This window comes from Lemur catta, chromosome 14, assembly GCF_020740605.2.
Source record: "Lemur catta isolate mLemCat1 chromosome 14, mLemCat1.pri, whole genome shotgun sequence".
NCBI classification, from domain to species: domain Eukaryota; kingdom Metazoa; phylum Chordata; class Mammalia; order Primates; family Lemuridae; genus Lemur; species Lemur catta.
Genome location: NC_059141.1, coordinates 5,810,257 through 5,830,079, shown reverse-complemented (window position 1 = coordinate 5,830,079; position 19,823 = coordinate 5,810,257). Strand labels below are relative to the sequence as shown.

Sequence of the window (19,823 nt, the reverse complement as noted above, 5' to 3'; positions counted from 1 at the left end):
GACCATAGCTTGTGTAACTTCAACCTATATAAAATCTACCCAGTGAACTTACCTTGTCATGTGGTTGAAGCTGTGAGCGACTTTATGCCATTTTCTTTGCCAAGATAAGCTTATTAGAACACTTGCTTTTTGTTATTATACCAAACAAACTACCCCCTGGGGTGTTCTTTCCTTTAGCATTTTCTGACAATTTTCCCATTGATGTATTTTTTAATTTAATGAGAGCAAACTGGGCTTTAATCATAAAACTGATAAGAGGTTGTGAAACCATGTTAAAACAGCTTGTTGCTTTGGCCTTTTCTTTAGTTACCATACCAGCTGTAGGTTTCTGTTAAATTCCTATTAAGAGTCTGATCTGTTGTATTATTTTCCCTTTTCCTTCACACTCCTCTAAAAGCTAGGGAATGAGGAACAGCAAGAAAAACTGCTCAGGGAGTGGCTGGATTGCTGTGTGACTGAGGGGGGTGTTCTGGTTGCCATGCAGAAAAGCTCTCGGCGGCGAAATCACCCCCTGGTCACGCAAATGGTAGAAAAATGGCTTGACCGCTACCGACAGATCCGGCCTTGTACATCCCTGTCTGATGGAGAGGAAGATGAAGATGATGAAGATGAATGAAAAAAATCAGTATCAGAAGACCAAGGCATTGGATCTGTGATGACCCCAAAGTGTGGTGCTCCAAGCAGAGCGTACAGCATGGAATGAACCAAACCTGGCCGTATCTGCTCGGGAGTGTTTGCCTGATCCACACCCCGTGGAGACGGTGCATCTGATGCATGAGGAGACAGAACTTTGGTTGGACTGCAGTTTGTAAAAAACTAATTTTATTAAGACAGAACTTTTTTCCTTTCAAATTGTAAATCTGTCTATAAATGTAACGCATGTGGTTGTGTAAGAAATTGTGTAATAGGAAAAGTTGTACCAGCATCTTCATATTATTGAGAAATTTTTTTCCAGCATGGGCACTTAAAAGAAGCACATGGCAGGTGATTCTTTGTTCCTTTGAGATATTCTTTTTTTAGTAGAACCTGGTATTCTACTTTCACCTTAAAAAATCATTTAACATTAAGTCTCAAATCTGGAAACTTTTTTGTAGAAATTATCCACAGCAAAACATAAAAATAAATAAGCTTTTATTTTAATAATTTAGTTCCTGTTGTGCCCAATCAATCAAATCAAATCAAATCTTTTAGGAACAAAACTAAGAAAAGCTAAGAATTTTTTATTGGGTGAACGTCATATAGACATTGTTCCTTATTTTGAAGAGGGTTTTGGTTTCTATTATTTTGTCTTTTTAAAGTTTTCTGATATGCCCCTTTTCAGTATTTAGGTATTTGTTTGGAAGAGTGCCCTAAAATGAGGGTTCTTACTCCAGACTCTGGCAGTGGTCTGTTTGTGAGTAGTTACTCCCTGGAAAAGGGAGCAGGCCCACCTGTCACTAAATGGATTGTGTGAAATTTGCTCTGTTGGACGCCACTGGCAATGTCCTACCCCCAAATTGCCATGCAGAGGGTCTTTGGATTCTTTCTGTCTTTTATCATAACCCCTGCTCTAAGCAAATCTTGTTAGAAGGGCATGCGTTTGCTTAGGCAGATTGGGAATACCAGTTCAGTACAGAATAAAGATTTAAAAAATGCAGTAAGGTGGTAAATGCATTGTATGATGAATTTCTCAGTGTGTAGTCCCAGAATTTTTGCATGTTGGTTAATTGTGGCCATTCTTATTTAAAGTTAAAACTATAATCTTAGGTAGAAATTTTTTTTTATAAAAAGTATTATTTGACCACTTCAGGTATACATTCAATACTGGGTAAAAATTTCAGACCTATCTCAGGAACACAAAAAGACTTAGTGTCCTGATAAGCACTTTCTTAACTATTGATATGGCAAGGAATTTGGAAAGAAGCCCAATATATATAGACACACACAAACATATTTTTCCTTCCCTGTGATGAAAAGGCTGTGAAAACCTTTTAAGTATTTGCTTGTTTTCTGTTTAGTTGTTACTGAAATGTGCATAACCTCAAATTTGATGCCAGAATACTAAAAATAGAAAAATATCCATGAGCTGTCATGTCTTCAGTTCTTTCCCCCCTCTCTGAACACTCAGAAAGTTGTTCGCAGGATGAAAGGGTAATTTTTGCTGCATGCTAAAACTTGAAGGAAAATATTTTTGCAGTATGATTCCATATAAATGAATTTTGATATAATAATGGTAAATGTTACTATTCTAAGTGGTTTATGTTTTCTTACAAATTGACTATGGTTTGCTTTCCTTTTGGTCAGTAGTTAATAATCAGAGTTCTTAGAAGGCTACCATTCTGACTACTTAGCATCTGTAGTAACTTTTTCCATGTCTAGGGATCTTCAGTGGGCAGAGATCCTGCTCTAGATGCCTGTTAAGCAAAATCTGCCCTCCCGATTGAAGAAGCCAAAGAGAAATACTGGAGGAAAAGCATCTGGTCACTGTAGTCTACATTGCAGATGATGACGGTCAGAGAATTACAGGCTCAGTATTTAGCTTCTACCTGTGTGTTGTGGTCTGGTGAGTGTTGTTTCCATCCAGTTCCCTCTTTATTTATTTATTTATTATCAGTGACCCTGACCACATATAGTTTGATAGGTACACTGTTCTTCCCTGTGGGAAAGAATTATAGATGGTTCCATTTCCTACGCTACAAACAGGAATGGGGCTTTAAATGGTTTTCATAGTAGACTGGCTGTTAAAGGCCAAATTTTCTGGTAAATCATTGCTATATTAAGCTCTTGAACTATTAAACAGCCATAATTATTGTCTCAAGATAGAGTAGTACACACTCCTTTGTTGAAGATTATATGTGGCTGGGTGACAGACGTGAATGTCTTTTGATTGACTCTGGACAGTAATAACTGTATGGACTTAACTTTATGGTTGTTTTTCTAGGGTGAAAAGAGTGTGGTGTTTTTTTGTTCTGACCTGTTCTTCCTTGGAGTAAATTTATATATACATTCATTTCCAAAAGACTGTTTGGCCAACAAAGATCTAATTAAACAAGACCCAGGTGCACCACGGATTCAGACCTGTCTTTTTATGTTTTTGACTCTTAGGCTCATCGTGTCCCAGACTGAATATATGTGAAGGTCAAATAGTCCCTGTGTGTACTTGGTGCCTCCTTTCCATGCATATTTTGTGGTTATGAAGATGATGTTAAATTACCCTTTTGCTCTCTGGAGTGATAGGTCAGTAACTGTGCTCCATCTCTCCATGGGGAGTGTTCTAATGTAATTTTTCATGGCAGAGTTGGGATGGGGCCACTACCTTAAAATGAGTGAGGAGTCAAGGCCAGGTAGGTTGAATGCTTTAACACCATGGTTTGTTTTCTTAATAGGAAGAGAAGGAAAGGGCTCAAAGAGGGTTTGATACCTGGAATTACTGGACTTAATCGACAATTGCAGACATCACTAGTATAAAGGGTTTAATGCTATTTTGAAAAGGAAGATCCATTAAATCAACAAAGTTCTTAACCTGTGGAAATGGCTGATGTTACTTATTTTCCAACACTTCTTTGTAAATATCACAATTGTTAGGTTATTGGCAAAAAAGGTTTCAAGATGCACATCCCTTCTTTAAACCGGGTAATTTTACTTTGGGGTAAATTAAAATCAAAACACAAGCAACTTTGTTTCTTGAATTGACTTAGCTCTGATCCACTATTTCATCTTAAGGATGGCATGATTTGATAATGATGGACTTGTATGAGGTTTTGATTTTCAATTAAACTATCACATGAGGTAATTGTCAGCATTCTTGAGTCTGGATTAGGCAAATAGAACCCTGGAATCACAAGAGTTGGATATTGGCTAAGTGACAATGCAGTTGCCTTTAAACATCTCAAATAGAGAACTTTTTTTACATTGGTGAGATGTACTTGAATTTCAGAACTTAACAGAAATTTCAATTACTTTTTATTGAAAACTGCACTGAATGCTAAATGTCCACCTTTACAATAAACAAATACAGTAACGGTAACTCACACTAAAACAAAACATACTTCTGATAGCCATTATTTTTCTGTTTGGGACAGTTTTAAAGTTTTTCTTTTGTCACAAAAACAGGAATGTACCTATACAAAGGCTCAAAATAGGCCATCTTTTTAAACAAAAGGCAATGATTCACAAAAGACTATGAATAGAACATGTAACTAGTTGATACAAATCTAATAGGATTTGTTAAAATCAGTCACATCTAATACATCTGAAGTGTTCTTGTATAAAATATCACGTGAAGAAAAGAAGACTTTATCAATGTCTAAAAAAGTGGGTTTGTTCATAGACAATCTGACAAGTTACCATAAAAAGTGTTTCCTGAGACATAAGGAAATGCAACATTATTCTTCTTGAACCCTTTTAGTTCAAGACTTTCCACTCAATAAAATAGCTGAGGATCTGAAACTGAGAAAATATATTTGAGTACAAACAGCTTGTGAAACTTAATACTTTTTTTTTTTTTTTTTGCATCATCAGAGGGTTTTACTGAACTTACAACCAACTTGCCCGCTCAGTATGCAGTTCAGATGTGAAAAAGACACTTCTCTGTACAGGAGCCTGTACTGTCTTCAATCCTATGCGTGCAGATGTCTAACACAGGCAGTTTTCTCCCCATTTTGTAGTAATTTAATCTTCCTATTAGCAAAAAGAGGTAACCAGGCCCTGTAGACCGAAGGGACTAGAGTCATAGGATGGGGATTTCCTCTTAATATTTTTTATTTTGATGTTTGGAACTCTTGATGCAACATTCTAGAGCAGAATGCTCAGGACCTGCTGTGCCCAAGGGACTGATAAAGGAAAAAGCTCTATTTATTCTTTGTGATTTGATGCACAGATGAAAAACTTAACACACAATAACAGAAGTTGGTCGTTAATAAATCACGTCCTAGTCTTTTCAGCGCTTCCGTAAGCCGACATCTTCAGTTTTCTAGCTCTTGTAGTTTTAACACTGCAACATCAATGATGCGTATGTCCAAAATCAGTTAAAAAGACCGTCAAATTCCTTTCCTCTTAGTTCGTCTATTTTCCACTGTCTCTTGGTCCCGGTTTTCTGAACGATTACCTTCTGGCATCCTCTGCTATTGCTCATTGGGGTGCTCTCGATTGTCCCCGTGTTTTGTGGGCTGGTTGGGAGAGGGCGCTTGGGAAGGGTGTGCCACTGTAGGGAGGTTGTGAGTCACTGGGATGCCTCCGGGGATGATCCCTTCCATGGCTGCAGGAAGTCCTCCCGGAGCCACGCCCACGATGCCCGGTGGGTATCTGAGGAGGACACAGAAATGGGGTTTGATTAAGTCCACGACAGAAAGTTGCCAAGTTAATTGGATCTTTTCCTACTTCTGGTCTTTTTTTTCACAATTTTTATGGAATAATTTGTCGTCTTCCCTACCCCCAAAGCAAGGAGAAGTACAGTTTTTTATATGAAACATTGACACCTGATTGTCAAAAAAAACTAATCCAATCAGAACACTGGGCCACCAATTTTGTGGCTTTTAGATAAGAGGAAGATACTAGCCCAACACTAATTATGAACATGGATACTGTACTGTTTAACACATTGACTGCCTCACTAGAAAAAAAATTTTTTCCCATGAAAATAGAATAAAAATTTTGAAAATAAAACGATCCTATCTAATGTAATGAAAAATGTTATTTTTTAAATAAAAAATATGGAAACAAAAATTAGTAATATAAAAAGCAATGTGAAAACTTGAAAAATAGTTCATTAAGGGTAAAGTGTTTTTCTTGTCAGGCTTAAGTGTAATTTAAAGGTAAACAATAGAAAAAATTTATTGACGTTTACTCCTTTAATCCACATTTTTAGAATTAAATTGTCAATATTAATTGTAACAATAAGAACATCGATTCTCATGAATCAACTGCAGGGTTTTACCCAGGGGGCCGCCCATCACGTACCATGTGTGCCATGGCAAGGCAGCGGGTCGCCTGCGTACCACACGGCTGCCAAGGTAGTGTGACTTCATATATGCTTCTCGAGGTCCTCGGCTGAAAACTAGTGTGAGTTAAATTCAACTCACATGGCAGTTAATGCATTAAAAACCATAGTTTGTACAAAGCAGACTCCTAAGTTTTCTGGTTGCTTAGGAAGTGTTCATGACGTACACCGATATAATGATTTCCCAACAGACAGCGTGAAGCACCGGTTGAGTTACAGATGGAACGCTTGTGGCCCCCCCCCCCCCCCCCCAGTTCACAAGTTCAAATCCTAACCCTCCAAAAGTGCTGGTATTAGGAGGTAGGGCCTTTGGGAGGGGATCAGGCCAGGAGGGTCTAGTGCCCTTATAAAAGGGAGCCCCAGTTAGCTCTCTGGCTCTCTTTCTGTCACGTGAGGACACAGGGAAAAATTGGTAGTCTGCATCCTGGAAGACTGCCCTCACCAGAACCCGACCCTGCTGGCACCCTGACCGCAGACTTCCAGCCTCCAGAACTGAGAGAAATTTCTGCAGTTTAGAAGCCACCCAGTCTGAAGCGCTTTGTTACAGCAGCCAGAACTCATTAAGTCAGTGGCTTCCTAGGCTGGTTACTTTTATGCTCCCGTGGCTCGAGGTGGGACAGGGGAAGTGGTGTGCTGGCTGCTGGCTCAGCGCCGGCCTTCCTCCGAATGCCCAGACACTAGCTCATCTTATATGCGAGGTGCTGTGTATTCGGGGACAGTCTGCATCGGCCACCTACAGAACATACGGTTCTCAGGCACAAATGGGACGTGCTGTATTTACACGTACTCACAAGGCAGGTGCTTTAGAGCAAGTCTTACTTGTGAAGTTCTCAAACCCTTTATAATTGAGCCAGAGGGGACAGTGTCTTACTGTGGAAGCCACGCTGCCCCAGCACACCACTAACACCAGTCAGCACTCCCCGGACCTCTCCAGAAGGACTGTTTGATGGGGTCCCTCCAGGTATGGCCCCTCAGGACACATTTAATGCTCCGGGGGCCCTAAGAGCCTTGGACTATGTGCAGGACAAGGATGGGCCACCAACATCAGTAAGCAGGGGAGCCCGGTTATAAGGGCAAAAAGGTGGGGCCCTACAGAATGCAAAGAAAGCCACATGGCCGGCAGCAACAGCATGGCTTCTTCAGAGTCAGCCTTCAGCACACAAACTGTACTTTACCAACCTCTGGTCCCTACGGTTAAAGCAGGGGACATGCGGCAATGTTTGGAGACATTTTCAACAGCCACAATTGGAAGTGGCAGGTGTTACTGGCATCTGGTAGGTGGAAGCCAGGGACGCTGCTAAACATCCTACAGCGCACAGGCAGGGCCACCACAAGAGAAGCATCTGGCCTCCAATGCGAGCGTTGCCAAGAGTGGGAAACCCTGGGTTAGAGTATGGGAAGAATGTCTTCTTGGATTCAGGGCTGCAGCTTTCCTCCTTTATGCATGAAGGATCGACTTACTTCCTGGATCACAGCAGTTATGGGTTCAGGAGGGTGGAAGAGAACGAACCACAGGAAATACCACAAATCAAAACCACTGCTCCCTTGAAGGGGTCCCGCCTTTACCCACCCCCCATTCTGCACTCCCTAACATCGCTACCGTTACACCTTTTATCATTCTTAACTTGTGGACAAGGGTATTATCCTTAGTTGATTGTACAGTTCACTGAGCAGAATAGTTAAAACGATTCAAATTAGAAGATAAAATCACTAACAGGTCTTTCCCCTTGAAGATCTCATCTGTAACTTTTTTACTACTAGAAACCCTGTTTTCAAATGGCTTCAGAAAGAGGGGCAAGGCCTAGCTCCCTATCCCTACCTCCCTTCTAAAAATAGAAATTTCTGTCTACCAGTTTTAGGCAGTCATATTTGTTTCTTGGAAATGAGCCATTAGAACTGAAAGGACAGCACACCCGAATCCCACTGATGAAGCTGATGTTTCTTTAGCACTCAAGTCCCCAACTCCCCCTTGTCCCCAAGGGAGCGAGGCTCAGCCCGAGACAACCCGGCTCCTCTTCTCACCTGTACGCGGCACCATTGAGCTCGGGATGAATCGCCTGCTGGTCTATTACTGACCACGGGGCTGACGTGACAAAGAACTCCTTGTTCACACAGTTTCTTAAGCTTTCTGGGATGCGACCTGGAGTAAAACGATTAAAATTAATCATGCTTTTAAAGGTCACAATGATGTCACTATTATACTTAGCTGCTCCTGGGGTGAAATGACCTAAAATATTTGTGTTGAGAGAAGCCTGAAGTCAAGTCTTCCTGTGTAATAAGAGTGCTGGCCCTTTTCACAGAAGGTGAGATGGCCAAGGGCCCAAGCCTTCGAGCTCTTCGGCTCTGGGCTTCCGCCGGGACCTTCCTGCCTCCGCCTGGAGCCGCCTCCGCAGCGTGCAGTGCACACTGGCTGGACTGAAGGGGACTGGTTCCCTCTCGAAATTCTGTTCAGGGCTTACGTAAACGGGGTGTGACTTGTGCAAAATTTAATTAGCCTGACCCTAAAAGCGAATTCCACCTATACAGCCACCTGTAACCAGCAGGTTTAGAGGTGGCTCCGCCGTGGAGCCGAGTGTCCCCTCCGCAGGCCAGGCTGGCGACAGACGGGCTCACCTGTGATTGCCCGGCGGATCTCCGTGGCAGCGGCCTCCCTCATCTCTAGTGACGCCTGCTCACTATACCAGGCCGTGTGCGGAGTGCAGATGAGGTTTGGTGCATCCTTCAGTGGACCCTGCGCGAAGCTGATGCAGAAAACACAGTAAGTGGGAAGAGTTGAGTCCGTTCCCTGCCCCCCATCAAAGGGAACCTGTGGCCATGTAGAATGGCAGCTACGTAAATATGAGATAGAGGGACATTTTGGATCGTACTTTATAAAGGTTGGGAGTGTTTGAATGTAATTATCAAAAACTCTTCTGTAAGAACAGTGTTGGGGATAACTGGATCAAATAGGAACAAACCCAGTTCTGCTGAGGCTTGCCCTCGTCTGACCACAATCAACACTCTGGGCACAGGTGAAGCCTGTTTGTCTACAGACCAAAACCACCACCAGCATTTTTCTGCTTCTACTTTTTCTGATGACCTTTGGGGAGCTTCTGGCCCTTTTGCGGTTAGTGAGAACACAGCATAATCCTTGAAGATCGGAGACTCTAAATGTCTCTGGAGCTTCCTCCCCAGGGACCCGTTTGGGAAACTGCCCCGTTTCCGAGCGTGGGGGCAGGTGTGCAGGAGCCTGCAGGCGCCTGGCCGGGCGGTCTGGCCACACCTACCTGAAGGGTTCTGATTCGTGTACGTCGAGGGCTGCCCCTCGTATCCTGCCCTCCTTGAGGGCCTGGGCTAAGGCTTTCTCGTCCACCAGGCCTCCGCGGGCCGCGTTTACGAGGAACGCTCCTTGCCTCATCTGCGGAAGTGAAGAAAACCCGGTTACACGCATGCCACCACCGTGTGAGGCTCCTGTGCCGAGGTTAAGGAAGAAAGCTGCGACCCAGGGTCCTGCTGGTCTGGCTGCGTAACGTGGGTGCTGCAGTTTGAGGAAGGGGTAGCCAGGCTTGGCCGGAGCTGGAGGCTGGGGCTCACTTTCCCTTGGTCCCGAGAAGCTGGGAGGGTCGCAGCTGTGCTGGGTCACGTGGGAGGGAAGCCAGCTAGGTGCTTGGCCAGCTCCTGTCCCTCTGTCAGGCCTGGCTCAGCTCGTGGCAGGGTTTGTCCCAGGGACTCGCATCCCCGCTCACCAGCACGTCCACGAACCATTTCCCATCCCTTCTTGTGCCCACAGCAGCAGCTGCCGCCTTTCAACAGAAGCTTCCAGGCTCTGAGGGCGTCTGTTCTCAAATTACCTGCTTTATAGTAAAGTCATTGATGAGGTGGTGGTTATGTTCATTGAGATTGCAGTGCAAGGAGACGCAGTCACTCTGATACAGCAAGTCCTGCAGGGTGTAGACCCTCTGCACGCCCAGGGACCGCTCTATCCCATCCTGCAAGTAGGGGTCATAAAATATGACGCTGAATCCAAAGGCCTTGGCTCGAACGGCAACCGCCTGCCCCGTGCGACCTGTGCGGAAACAGAGTGTCCAGGTGAGTGCGCCCACGGCCCGGCCCGGCCCGGCTGTCCCACTGTTGCTCAAGCGAGCGCGAGCTTGCCGTCCCCCCGAGGGACCGCATGCCCCAGAGGGTGCACGCTAGGGCTGACGCGGGATGGGGGGCTCGGGCTGAGGCTGCAGCTTGTATTGGCCACAGCACGGGCTCTTTAAAACTTCCTTATCGTGGACATTTTCAAATGCAATTAGAATGTTCTAGTGAACCCCACGCGTCCTTCCTCCAGCTGCAACATCACGTGAATTTCAGCTCCTAATCTCCCCACTTTTTGTTTGCACAGCAGGCTGCTTAATATGAGCTTCAATTATTGCTCTCGATGTCTAACAGGGGGTGTCATCCTCCTGCCTACTGTAGGGCTTGCTCGTACAAGGGGTAAAGTGATTAAAACTGACCCTGCAGTCCCGCCCGAGCACAACCCGGCCGCGTGAAACCCCTCTTTGGCTGGGAGGCAGGGGCACGTGTCTGTCAGGCTTGGGCCTGCCCGGCTGGTGGAGCTTCTTGCCCGTCTCCAGCTTCCAGTCTGGGCCTCCAGCAAGTTATCACCCGTGTCACCTCACAGGACAAGCAGGTGTCCTGACACCCCTGTGGCTGTCATGTCACAAACCCACAGATCCCCTGAACAGCACTTCCTGCTCCCCACAGCAGCCGTCAGCATTTTGTAAGCAAAATGACTCAAGTGAGGCTCGCCTGGGCTCTACTGGGGAGATCACAGGATGACTGTTCATCTAAAGTCGTGGTGCCCTGTGCAGGCCGGGACGAAGGAAGAAGGGAAGATGGACATTTCCGGGCAGGAAGCCGCCTTTGAGGGAACTTGCTGGTGGGTTTTGCCCTCCTGCTAAAGCTCCACCCAACCAAAGGCACAACTCGTAAAACTGCAGTGGTCTAGAGGCCAAGGGTTCATAAGCTGCTCAACCACAAGGGCCGGCCGCAGGGCCACCAGCAGGGGGCACGTCCCATCAGATCATCCCTCTTCAATGTCACCCATGGAGCTCCAGCCATACCTGCGTGGAGGGACAGAGGGGCAGGCAGTACTGGGATGGGGCGTGGCTGGACTCACGGGTCCCCCTGCCGTACGGGGAGCCTGGCGCTGATGGTCCTAGCACGTGCCTGCTGAGTGCTTGTGCACCACGGGATCGGGACCCTCCTTTACCCCGTTCTGTGGTTTTGTCACCCTCCTGCCACACGTTCATCCGAGAACATTCCCCCCTCAACCCCCGCCTGCCGCCCCGCAGATCCAGGGCCTCAGGGGCCTGTGGAAGAGCAGCCGGAGCCCAGCCCCGGTTTCAGTGCAACGGTGCTGACCGGCCGGGCATTATTCCTCAGTGGTCTTGTCTTCCATGAATTCACAGATACCAATCTTTCCACTAGTTTCCACTTTGGCCGTGAGATTTTTTGGCTAAATACTGAGTGACTCCATTCTGTTACGTGGGACTTAATCAAAACCCAGTCCCTGCAGAAGAGAAGCCCTGGCCGGCAGCACCAGCTCGGTGCCCGCCTGCCCCGACAGCCTGAGCTGGCCGGGAGGATGCTGCCGTGGCTGCCCGGGGGGCCTGAGGCCAGGGAAGGCCACCAGCCCCCAGCAGGGCAGCCGTGCTGCGCCCCAGCTGCCTGCAACCATGCCCCCTCCTGTCTCACTGCGACAGTTCTGGAAGGCTACGGAGAGACTTGCAAAGGTAGTAGGAGAGACGATGACAGTGTGTGTGTCGGCACCCAGGAAGACTGTGGCCGTGGTTAGCTACAGTCTTGAGAAAACGGGGTTGGCCTCGATATCCTGAGGTCCTCCAAAGTCGGGTGACGAGGGCCCAGCCAAGGCAATGACCCCGTGGTGAGTTCCTGTGATGGCTGGAACCAGAAGCCCGACACCAGCGTGTGCCAGTGAGGTTCCCGCCACGCAGCGGGGCCACTCTCGGCCACTGCCCGGCTCTGCCACCTGGCCAGGGACCACCTGAAGCCTGAAGACGAGGAGACGAACCATCTCCGGGAGCCCCAGGAAGCACAGTGGGCACCGCAGTGGCCACACCCGTGTCTACGTTTCTTACAAAGTCATTTTGTGGCGCCCACTTAGGAAAAGCCGAAACAGGATGGCGTCCTTTGAGAACAGCGCGGCTTCCCGGGCGTGGGAAGGACCTGGCACTTCAGCTCGGCCCCGCTGTCAGGCTGGGCCAGCGCCCGGCGACCGTGCCCTGTGGGGGACGGGAGGACGTGCACCCCTGGAAGTGCCCGGCAACCTCGTCCTCACGCAGGCTGCTCCCAGGTCCCCAGTGGGGCCGGGGGTGCAAAAAGCATCGTGGCTCTCATGGACCCGGAAACCCGAGTGATGGCTTGGGGAGTCTTCTGGAAGCCCAAACCGAACTACCTGCCCCATGCACGTGCTCTCACGCTCCGATACCCAAGAGGCTGTGTGCTCCCCACCCACCGTTTCCTATTTAAAGGTTGGGAAAGTGAAGCACGAAAGGTCCAGCAATTCCCACGAGGTCACAGAGCTAGTGACAGGGTGAGGTGCGCGGCATGGACTGGGGCTGGGGGGGCCGGGCCAGCTGCCTGTGGGCCAGGCTGCTTCCCATCACGGCTCACCCTCTTGTGGAGTCCGCCCCGCACCGGCTGCAGACCCTCCTGGGCCCTCGTGTCTCCGACAGGCCGTAGCGGGTCCAGAAAGGCCTTTTCCCGCCCCACTCTAGGGTGAGCTTTCCAAGCTGCTGCCTCCCTATGCCACCCCAGCATGGCATTCAAAGGCCTTCGGGAGCCGGGCCTCCTGGCACCTGCAAGGCCGTTAGAACCCCACAGGGCACACAGCCCATCCTGGCGAATGCCGTCCCGCTACGTACCCCCAACACCAACACGGACCCATCCTTCCAGAACCAGCCCAGATCTCACCTCTGGGGCCTGTTCCCCGATCGGTCTTGACCCCAACCTCCCAGCCCTGCACTTGGCAGAGGGCACCAGCCCCGCTCTGGCCCACAGCAAGCACCTCTCAGTCACCACCGCAGGGAACCTGCCGGGCAGGCCTGCCTCTCCTGGGGGTCCCCGAGCCGGCCCTGGCACGTACCGAAGCCGATGAGGCCCAGCGTCTCCCCGCGGATGCGGGCTGCTCCCGAGGCCACCTCGCGGATCTGCTCCACGCTCTGTACCCGCGTGCCCTCCCGCAGCGCCTGGTACAGCCACGTGTTCCGCCGGTACAGGTTGAGGATGTGGCAGATGGTGGAGTCGGCTGTCTCTTCCACGGCGGCGGACGGGATGTTGCACACGGCAATCCCTGCGAGGGGGAGGACAAGGCCCGAGGTGAGAGAGTCTCAAGTTCTCAGGTTTGTCACTACTAGCTGTGTGGCCCCAGGGGAGGCCCACTGGGCTCGGGCCGGCGGTCAGCAGACCCCCTGGCTGATGTGCAGGACGCTTTGGTCCCCACGTCCACCCCAATGGGCACTGTCGGTCCAGGACTCGCTCACAGGCAGCTCAGCTCCTGCTGCTCGGAGACTGGGCGTGAGCAAGTTTCCTTCCTCCCAGGCCAGCACCAAGTCCCAAAGGGTGTCCCAGAGCAGCAGGAAGCTAGTGGGGGTCTCAGACCCACCCTGGCAGCACTGCGGTGGGGCGACCAGAAGACCACGGAGGCCTGAAAGTAGACCCCGCCCAGGCCCAAAGCACCCAGGGTCCCTGTGGGGCCGGCAGCGGCAAAGGAGAACGGCCTTTTGTAGGATATTGAGGTTAATGCAAACAATCACGTTGTTATCAAGTTAAAAAAAAAAACAAAACAACCCTCCACTCCCAAGCGGATGATGCGAGCAAGGGCTGGAATGGGACGGAACTGATGTCTGGGTCCAACCATGTAATTCTGTGGCCCCTGATCGGCACCAACTCTGGCTGGAAGGACAGAGCAGACAGGATGCCCTCCCTCGTCCGAGGAGCTTGGGGCTGAGCCGGGGCTGGGATGAAGCAGAGGGACCTCTCCAGGGTGGGTGCAGCAGCCAGCCTGGGGCCTGCCAGGCAACAAGTTCCGAGGAGGGGCCCAGGTCAAATGGCTCTCTCTGAATCTCAGGTTTGGGAGCCCGAGGAAGCAGCTCTCCCCACAAGGGACACATGAGGCAGGCGGACTCCACCTTCTCTTTGCAGGACTGGGGGTGGGGACAGAAAGCACCTGGCAGCGGGGGTCCACCGCATAGGAAATGGACCTACAGTGCAGAGGAGCCCCCTCTAGCGGGGGACGGGGTCTGCCTCACAAGGGCTGCCCTGAGGTCCCTGATGAGTGACCCCTCAGCAGGACACAGCTCAGAGAGTGCAAAGCCACGAGTGGATGACATTCTGCCCACCCCACCTGGCCGACAAGGGCTCTTCTGGGCCACAGACCCCTGCCAGGGACCAGGTGTTTGATCATGTTCTCAACTGACCTCCTTTCCCGTGAGTGGACGTCAGTAATCCCGCAGAGCAGGGGCCCAGCGTATCTGAAAACTCGTCACAGAACTGTGGGTTGATCACGTGCCACGTGACTATTAACAGAGGCTGGCGCAACGTTTAGGAAAATCCTTGCCAGTCAGGACAATTTCCATTCCTGAGAGCCGGAGGGTCCGGCAGCAGGACGGGACCCCAGAGACTCTGGCGCAGGCACAGCCGCTGGCCGGGATGCCGCTGCCCTGGCTCAGCCACACGCACAGCGGCACGGGGTGGGGATGGGTGCACAGAGGGAGACTGAGGCAGGGTATCTGCTCGGTCTTCACAGCAGAACCTGGACATTTAGCTTCTTGGCTTTGATGCCCATTTGGAGAACCAGCGTGCACAGACCGGGAGCGAGTGAGCGGGGAATGAGAGCTGCGGGCACTGCTGGGGACCGGGAACCTTCTTGCCCCAGTGGCAGTGGTGCCTTTGCCAGGAAACGCCATAGCCCTTATCACCTTCTGAAGTGAAAACCTTTCTCCACCGCTCTGTAGAGAATCCCCCAAATGCCCGTGAAGTACGGTTCTCATGCCCACGGGTCAAGAATGCCAGCCTCGTGGGAGCCCACGAACATGGCCCCCAACAGCTGAGCTGCCTTTCCGCTCCCCGTCAGTGCTGTGATTCTTTGCTGTAATCCCTTTGAAAGTACCACCAGGCTGCAAACTGGATGGGCAAGTTGAAATAGCCCCAGGGCGTCAGACTCCTGGCTCTGCTCTAGGACTCCTGGCCTCCAGCCACTTCCCTCCCTGTCCTGCTTCCTGCTTCCTGGGGAGGACGGCAGACAAGACAGAGCCTCGCCCTGGCTCTCTTCGGGGCTGCCAGCTCTGAGTTTTGTGGCCCCAGAGTATGCCTCCTCTCAGAACACAGAGGGGCCTGTCCTCTGGGCCCTTCCATGGGGAGGAGCATGTGCCTGCAGCCACCTGCCTGTCTCAGCCCTCCTTATCGAAGCCCTGAGGGTCAAACACGCTTGGAGACAGACTCCACCGTTTGAAAAGTGCCCTTTGAAAGGGCCCAGCAGACGTCTCCCAAGCAGCTCCCTTATCAGATGGGACCAGGACCAGTGAAAATGCCACCACTCACACCACCTCACAGCCCTTCTTCCCAGCACCTTGGGAGGTCAAGGAAGAGGGTGTTTGTTTGAGGCTAAGAGTTGAGACCAGCCTGGGCACCGTATCAAGACCCCATCTCAAAAAAAAAAAAAAAAAAAAATTTAGCTGGGTGTGGCGGCTGGTGCCTCTAGTCCCAGCTACTAGTGAGGCTGAAGCAGGAGTATTGGTTGAGCCCAGGAGTTCAAGGCTGCAGTGAGCCTGGACAAAAGAGTGAGACCTTATCTCAAAAAACAAACAAAAAACCAAACCAAAACAAAACCTCCAAAATACACCAGAAAAACTGCATTTCTCAGCCCCGCTGTCTTCCATGGGCCTCAGGACTCCGGGCACACAACCTCCCACCTGGCTCTTCTCACCAGTCCCAGGATTTGAGGGCCTCGGTTCTTTCTGGCCCCCACAGTCTGCCTGAGGCTCTTCTGCAACTGGAGAAATAAAATTCCACCCCCAAGGACCTGCCCTCTCGGCTGTTTGGCGTTAACACCTGGGCTCTCTGGGCACATGCAGTCGTGTTCTCCTCCAGCGTTCAAACTTGGGATTTCAGCTCTACTAAGAGCACAAAGAACATTCGTTTTCAAACAAAAATGGGTCCCTGTTGGTGCCAGGGGAAAATGGAAAATTTCAGTTTATATTAAACACACTTCTGAAGACTCATCCCCCCGAGTTTCTCTGCTGCAACAAAGAGGGGCTCAGAGTGACAATGAGGCCGGGCGCAGCGGAGGGTGACGGCCTTGCTCCCAAAGCTGCCACTGCTCCAGGCCCTGTGAGGAGCCTGGAATCCATCTGACCCTTTCTCCTTCTAAGACACATCCGTGCAGCGCTAGACAAATGACCAAGTCGAGTCGTGTCTTCTCCTCTGGGGCAGCCCCTCCCAACTGCGTCCAGACACCCAGGGCCACCGACAGGCTGGCCGCCCACCCTGCTCGCACCCCCAACTCACCTGCACCCCGAATGCACACGAGGGACTAACAACTGCAAGAACCCCCCTGCCCACCATGCAGAGCCCCAGGCTGGGACCGTGCAGAAAAAGCTGGAGCCCACTGGAGTCGCCTGGGCTGAGAACGTGGCAGGCGGTATCTGTGGGCAGAACTGTCAGGTGTCTGCAGTGTTGGGGTTCAGACCTGGGCCTTGGCTGTGCACGGGTCACACAACCCAGCCTGTCTCTGGAGCACCGGGGCCCCCTGGGGCAACAGACCCCGGGAAGGGCCACAGCAAGGCCAGGCTGCTGTGCTACCCACTGGGCCCAGGTGCCTGGTCGTTCTAAGGGATCCCTTAGAAGCCTCATGAATTTTGGGCACCTCAGTGCTCATGAGGTGGAGTATAACCCCCAGGCCAACGTGCTGGGGTGGCTTATTTCAAACACAGAGCAAGTACAGAGATCTTCCTGGGCCTCTCCCGAGATCCTAGGTGCCAGGCTCCTCATGCCGCTGCCAACAGCGCATCTGGAGCCACACCAGGCGCTGGGACGGAGAGGCCACTGCACCATGGCCCCCTTGGGTGCTTGTGGCCAGGAGTGCAAGCAGCAGCCTTCACCCCCCACTTGCCCGTTCTCATCTGCTGCCTGTGCTTCTTTTGAAACCTCTACCATCCACGTGGCTGGGCACCTGCTTTGGCCTGAACCGGCCAGGTTCTGCTGGGGCCGCTCTCCCCGAGGACGAGGCCCAGGTTCCTGTGTGGACGGGAGCCCTTGGGAGGGGGCCACATCCCAGGACTGGAGGGAACCCCAGAGCTGCACACCCAGCAGGGGCAGTTCAGGGGACACGTGGCTGCTTCAGGGGAAGAGCCCATTGGCTCATCTTGCTTTGGGTTGTTCCAAGGCACATGCCATGTGGTACGTGGAGGCGGGGATGACAAAGCCCTCAGACCCCTCTGCAGCCAGACGTGGCTGCTCCGTGGTCCCCGCTCTGGCTCCTTCCCTACCAAGCCCACCTGCAAGGCCCAGTGCTGCCACACACTCACCGAGCTCGCCCGCGGCCTTGATGTCCACATTGTCGTAGCCGCTGCCTATCCGCACGATCACTCTCAGGGCCTTGAACTTCTCCAGGTCCTCCCTGGTGAGGGTGATGGTGTGGTACATCATGGCGCCCACGGCCTCGTTTAACACCTGCGTCGGGCAGCAGAGCACAAGGGTCAGCGCTGAGCTCCGCACGGCCCATTGGCGCCACCCGGGGTCACCCTGGAACCTCAAGCACCGGATTTCGGTAGGAAAACGACAAGCTGGAGACGCGGCTGTTTTGGGGCCAGCTGGTGACTCCGGAGGCCTAACTGGGGCAGGGGTGGCCTAATGAGGTAACCCCAAGGACAGAGCGGCCCCCAGCCGGGCAGGGCGGGCCCACCTTCTCGTGGATCTCCTGAGTGGACTGGGCGTCACAGAAGGCCACGGTGGCCAGGTCCTTCAGGATGGGCATCTCCACGGTGCAGTCGCGGCCGTCCAGCAGTGCCACCAGGGGGCGGGGGTGCAGGGGGCCGTTCATGATCTGGGGGCGGATACCTGTGCAGAGGGAGGGCGGGGGCACGGTCGGCGGGCGGCCTGCGACCCACCCTGGGGAGGAGCAGGGAGGAGCCCAGCCTCTGCCTGCAGCGGCTCCAGCGGGGCCGTTTCCACGGAGAGGAGCCCCCACCCGCACCCCACCCGCACCGCGCCACCCCCTCGCCTGCCCCCAGACCACAGCCGAGGCCAAAGACAGGGGCACCAAGGCCAGAGTGGGCGGGACCCGGTCCCCTTGCTGTGCCAGCCCCGCCTGCTCCAGCACCAGCTGCTCCTCAACACAAACACGACAGGGGATCAGGAACTTCCTGGAGAACCCGCGGAGACACAGCAACTCTCCCAGCCCCGCCCTGCGCCAGGTGAGCAGCGGGGGCCAGTCCGGGACGGAGAAGCTGTGCACGAGGCCGGCAGGCCCAGGGGAGCAGACGTCTCAGGGGACCGCAGAGCCAGTGGCTGCCCAGACTAGTCCGAGTCACCAGGTCAATTCTGACAGATCCTGGTGCTGCCAACAAGGTCTAAGGAGAGCAGTGAGGGCAGAGGCCCCAGCAGGCCCCTCCCTGCAGGTCCAGGCACAGACTCTCCGGCGATTCCAACCAGACCAACACGGAAGCTTCTAGATGTTCACCAGGGTGGGCGTGGTGATGCCTTAACCTGCCCTCTGCCACACGGCCATGCCCTGCAGGCACACGCCCCGTCAAGCCCGCCCACAGCCCAGGAGGAGCCATTCGTCCAGCGAAGCCAGAAGGCCCTGACAATCTCAGAGTCAAAGAAGCAGCATTTTCTCCAACAAAAACCATCAAATCCATCGCTGGGGAGGTCTTGGATCTGCAGCCCCTCCTGACCACCTGCCCGGGCACCAAATCATCACGACCTTGCCTTGACCCACAACTCAGACACCAGAGAACCACCACCCGGCCTCAGAGAGGACCCCACCACCGGGGAGCCAAGAAGGGGCAATGTCTGCTTTCTCGTTGAATCAGAAGTCTTTAGCATCAGATTAAAAATCAAAACAAGACAGCTTCTCTGGCATTTTAAGCTTTCAGATGTCCAGACACACTCTGACGGCGGCCTGAGCCCCTCCCCGGTGCCTGCGAGACCGTCCTGGCCAGCACAGCAGCCCCGGCCACCTGTCTCCCTCCTCGCGGAGTCTGCCTGTCCTCTCTGAAGGCCACTGGCTGGGAAGGCGAGATGTGCCCAGGCCCCGGGACCTCTGTGCAGGCCAAACTCAGCTCTGCGGCCACCTTCGGGCCCCAAAACTTAAAGGGCTATTGCCAGTCCCTGAAGTGGCCACTTGGTGGGGCCAGCTGGGGCCCCAGACACGTGGGGGTCCTCACCCCGTTAGCCCCAGGCTGTGGTGAGAAGCCGGACCTGTGCCCACACCAGGACTGCGAGCGCGGCTGTGGGGGGACAGCCCAGGAGCCCACCCTGCTGCCCCGCGGATGCGGCTCCCACCCACAGCTGCTGCAGCTCGGGACAATTGGCTCTTTGAACAGAGCACAGAAAAGGCTTTTGTCCTGGCCTCAGGACAGGCTGGGGGAGCCGAGGGCTTGGACCACCTCCGGGTGGACCCAGAGCTGTGCAGGGCCCTACTCCAGCCCAGCCGGGCACTGGAAGGAATCACAGTCCCTCCCAGCCGGTGACCAGCAGCTGAGGCTGTGATGCTCAGACACGACAGCTCGGGTCCCCAGCTGCTCCGCCAGCTCCCCTTGGGACCCAGATCCCCAAATAGGGTGTCCAAGTC

At 52.4% G+C, this 19,823-nt stretch overlaps 2 protein-coding genes across 12 annotated transcripts in view; one reads left to right on the top strand and one right to left on the bottom strand.

Annotated features, from left to right (window-relative positions):
- ZRANB1 (zinc finger RANBP2-type containing 1) overlaps positions 1–3,507 on the top strand; it is a 62,965-nt gene extending 59,458 nt beyond the window's left edge. For 3 of the 5 annotated variants that reach the window (XM_045568010.1, XM_045568008.1, XM_045568009.1), the window contains exon 10: positions 398–3,507. In XM_045568010.1, coding sequence (XP_045423966.1) covers positions 398–616 — 219 coding nt within the window. In that variant the 3' untranslated portion in view covers positions 617–3,507. The remainder of the gene's footprint in view (positions 1–397) is intronic. The other 2 variants (XR_006739150.1, XR_006739151.1) reach the window with 2 other exon arrangements.
- Positions 3,508–3,925: 418 nt separating this feature from the next.
- CTBP2 (C-terminal binding protein 2) overlaps positions 3,926–19,823 on the bottom strand; it is a 147,663-nt gene continuing 131,765 nt past the window's right edge. For all 7 annotated transcript variants that reach the window (XM_045568001.1, XM_045568003.1, XM_045568005.1 and 4 more), the window contains 8 exons: positions 17,931–18,085; positions 17,554–17,698; positions 13,113–13,319; positions 9,808–10,022; positions 9,244–9,374; positions 8,591–8,718; positions 8,000–8,117; positions 3,926–5,283 (listed from right to left, as the gene is read on the bottom strand). In XM_045568001.1, the coding sequence (XP_045423957.1) occupies positions 5,103–5,283; positions 8,000–8,117; positions 8,591–8,718; positions 9,244–9,374; positions 9,808–10,022; positions 13,113–13,319; positions 17,554–17,698; positions 17,931–18,085 (1,280 nt within the window). In that variant the 3' untranslated portion in view covers positions 3,926–5,102. The remainder of the gene's footprint in view (positions 5,284–7,999; positions 8,118–8,590; positions 8,719–9,243; positions 9,375–9,807; positions 10,023–13,112; positions 13,320–17,553; positions 17,699–17,930; positions 18,086–19,823) is intronic.